Source organism: Diaphorina citri, unplaced genomic scaffold, assembly GCF_000475195.1.
Source record: "Diaphorina citri unplaced genomic scaffold, Diaci psyllid genome assembly version 1.1 scaffold19079, whole genome shotgun sequence".
NCBI classification, from domain to species: Eukaryota; Metazoa; Arthropoda; class Insecta; order Hemiptera; family Psyllidae; genus Diaphorina; species Diaphorina citri.
In genome coordinates, this window is record NW_007396432.1 from 16,779 (window position 1) to 20,603 (window position 3,825).

At 41.0% G+C, this 3,825-nt stretch overlaps 1 protein-coding gene across 1 annotated transcript; it reads left to right on the forward strand.

Moving 5' to 3' along the window:
* Positions 1-1,441: 1,441 nt before the first annotated feature.
* Positions 1,442-3,793, forward strand: LOC103523295 (flocculation protein FLO11-like). Its single transcript, XM_008488353.3, has 2 exons — positions 1,442-1,604; positions 2,312-3,793. The coding sequence occupies exon 2, from the start codon at positions 2,446-2,448 to the stop codon at positions 3,481-3,483; it is 1,038 nt and encodes a 345-aa protein (XP_008486575.1). The 5' UTR covers positions 1,442-1,604; positions 2,312-2,445; the 3' UTR covers positions 3,484-3,793.
* Positions 3,794-3,825: the final 32 nt, after the last annotated feature.

The window sequence follows — 3,825 nt, forward strand, 5'->3', positions numbered from 1 at the left end:
GCCCGAAGGACAAATATTCCGCAATCCCGGCCCAGAGGGCCAAATAATCAAAAATCGGCCTGAAGGACCAAATAATCAAAATCTGGCCGAGGGACCAAATACTTTTGATGTACTTTTTATTTTTTAGTCTTATTTTAACATAATTGATTTGATTTGAATACTCGTATATGACTTTATTATTTTTTAAATTTACAATATACATTTTATCGCATTCTCCTATCTACTGCTTATTCCTAAGGAGCAATATTCCTATTCCTTCTATTATTCAATAATATCAATAAATATATTTCAACGTAATATCAATTAATCTCATTCCTTCTATTATTCAATAATATCAATAAATTAATTCAATAATATCAATAATTCTATTCCTATTATTTCCAATAATATCAGATAAATAATTCAATAATATCATAATTCTATTCTTCTATTATTCAGAACTAATATCAATAAATAATTCAATAATATCATAATAATTCCTTTTCCTTATTTATTCAATAATATCAATAATAATTCAATAATATCAATAATTCTATTCCTTCTATTTATTCAGATAATATCAATAAAAATTCAATAATATCAATAATTCTATTCCAAATAATAATCGATAATCTATTCAATATATCAATAATTCTATTCTATAATTCTAATCTATTTTTGTTTTTCAGGGTGGAGGTATACTGGTCCGACCAGATAATTGTCCCGACAGACTATACACTCTAATGCGACGCTGCTGGCCAATTCAAACCCCAAAGGCCGGCCCACGTTCATGACAAATATTTTGCCGATTTAGAGCGAGGATATAGGCCGCTTCCTTCCGACAAGTATCGTACTACCATAGTGCAGCCTGTGCTGAGAACTGAAACTCAGTGAGAAGCAACGTCGAGTGTGGTGATTGATTGGATGGGTGACCGTCCGGAATTTAATATTCCAAGAGCACGAGGCTTAAAAAACAAAAAAATCATTTAGTAAATGGTTTATGAAAATGGACCAAGGTCAATGTCCCGACATTTGTAAACAAAAAATACATATGTGTAATTGTAAATGTCAAATGACAGTTTCTTTGTGTTATTATGTCCACAATATTAATGCTCACTGCAGCATTGTAGGATTTTTCCCAATACATATCTCACATTAATCCTTACATCCACAATGTTTACCTACCATCGCTGGCACCGGTCGCTATGCGCATTTATGTGTCATAGCTACTCATTTTCTTCACGAGGCTGAGTTGGGCCCCGCAACAGCCAGTCCCGGGCATACAATCATTTGGATGATACCAATTTCTTGACCCCAGCCGGGAATCGCGAACTCGGGTCTATCGCGTGCAAGGCGAGCACAGTGACCACTACGCCATGAGAGCTGACTCAAATACATATTAGTTAAATGGTTTCCTTATTTCTTCGTTTTCTCTCCTTTTTCAGATTGGCAGCGAAGGCCGAAACTCGCACGTCCAGCACCACGTTGGATGAGCAGATACCACTCCGGTCTGCTGAAGACCATTGAGGACTTCTCGCTTTCCCTCTGATTCCAAATGAAGAAGATAATAATCCTGCCTTGGAAGAAGATGATCGGGGAGTGATGAAATACAGAAATATATGCAGGTAAATTTAAATCATATATAATTTGCCCCCACTAATCAAGCTTAACTTACAATGTTGTGGTTGGTTCTGGACTTGAAGTTGACACATATGTATCTTGTTTTGTATTGGACGTTTCGGGTCTAAATTCCAGCAGATTGTCTCAATAATATCCATCCGCGAACTTGTCAATTAAACAATTACATACATACATATCCTGTATCGTTCCATTTATTCAAACGGATCGATTCACAAGGCCTCTAAATCACACTCTGTCCAGGTATTTTTTTTTTTCGTCTTCAATTCTATCTAGATCTTCTCCTCTTCTTCTTACATCAGCACTAATCATATCTCTATATCTCATTCTGGGTCTACCTTTTGGTCTCACACCATCCACTTTTAGTTCAAACATTTTCTTGGCAATTCTCTGCTCATCCATCCTCTTTACATGACCATACCATTTCAGTCTAGATCTTTCTATTCTATGTTGTAGTCTTTCTGTCACGACCAAAATATAAGATCAGTTAACAATTAACACTTTAAAAACGAAAATACGAAACAGTTAACATTTACTTACTTTAACGAAATGCACCTGAAAATTTCAGATATTTTTTAATTCATTTAGAAAAGTGTCTTGGAACAAGCTTCATTCCTGGAAGCATATTTACACTTTGGCACTTTTTTTCGCAACATTTTAACGTCACAATGAACCTGTTTTCTTCTGGTTTCAGGTCCCCCCTCTATAACCGGCAGCGCCTATCGTCTCAACCAGCCGACACCCGCAGTCGCTACCAGTCGCTACTCTCCCTACCGGGACACAGTAGCGACCAGCACCGACAGTCGCTACGGTAGCAAAAACAGCACCATGGGCCGCTCCGAAGACAGTCGCGCTTATTTGGATTCGAGCTGCCCCAGCACGCTCGGTCGCTACTCGGACTATCCCAAGGAAGGGTCACTGGGTCGCTACTCGGACTCATTGGGTCGCTACCGGGACGCTGAACCAGGGAGCCGGGACAACATAGACAAGCCTGGCCGGGACGGTCAAAATTTCAAGAATAACCGTGAGAAGCGAAGTCAAGATTTGAACGCGAGTGAAAGCGAATTACAACCGCTTAATAACCGAGCAGGGTTGGATGGTGAAAGTCGACAGTTTTCATCCCTGGCGAGGCCGAGCCTGAAATCGCTTGGTGAAGGAAGCAGTACGCACTCTCTACCCGTTGCTATGGAGACAGAAAGACGCGTTTCTCAGACAAACAACGCTCCCTCTGTTGCTATGACAACGAACGATTTAGGCCCCGAAAGAAATCCAACGAGTGGCACCAATCCGAAAGGAAATTCAGCTACGGTCGAACGGAATCCAGCTCACCCGGGCGGGAATTACGCTGCCATGAATTACACAGGGAGGAATCCGACTAGCACGGGACGGTCTTCCAATGCGATCGCTGGGAATCCAGCTAACTCACCGCCCCTGTCGAACGCGATCGGGAATCCTGCTCAGCCAGCGTCGCTGACAAATGACATCGGAAATTCTGCCACCATTGGAAATGCTACGGCGAATCCCTCTTCAGGAAATGTTGCTAATACGATAGGAAATTTTAGATCAATCGGAAACGCTATCCAAGGAAATTCGACGCTGGGAAATGCTACTACAGTGCCGCGCGGCGGGCCAACTTCGAACTTTGTCAATAATTTGCCCAGTCCTGGGTCTAATATTGGTAATAGCCTGACCACGCCTACTTCTATTGGTAATAGCCTAGCCACGCCTACTGGAAGTATTGGTAATAGTTTAGCCACGCCTACTTCTACTCTATTGGGGGCGAATGGTCACCTGAGTGGGGGCGTGACAGGAGGAGCACATAGGAGAAATGGGGCGGCGCCGCCCACAAACAGTATGCCTTGTTAGAAAACGAAATCATAGAGGTTATCTGCCTGTTCACATTGCACGAATTTTTCTTCGTCAAAGTTACTATGCGTTGACAATGTTGTTTACAAATGCAGGAGCAACATACCTCCTGGTATTGACTCTTAGGCCATTATTCCCCGAGCATTCCAGTATTTTTCTACAATAGCTTTGCTGCCTTCCGTGGCAGGACAATTAGACAAGACAATTGTGAACACTAGACTAATTCATTTGTTTAGAATAGAATAGAAGAATGAGAATGCCAGAATCCTGCCAGAATGAGACTGAAAAGTCCCTTTACTCCCGCAGTCTAAACAAGGTCTTATATATTTCATAGGTATAGTT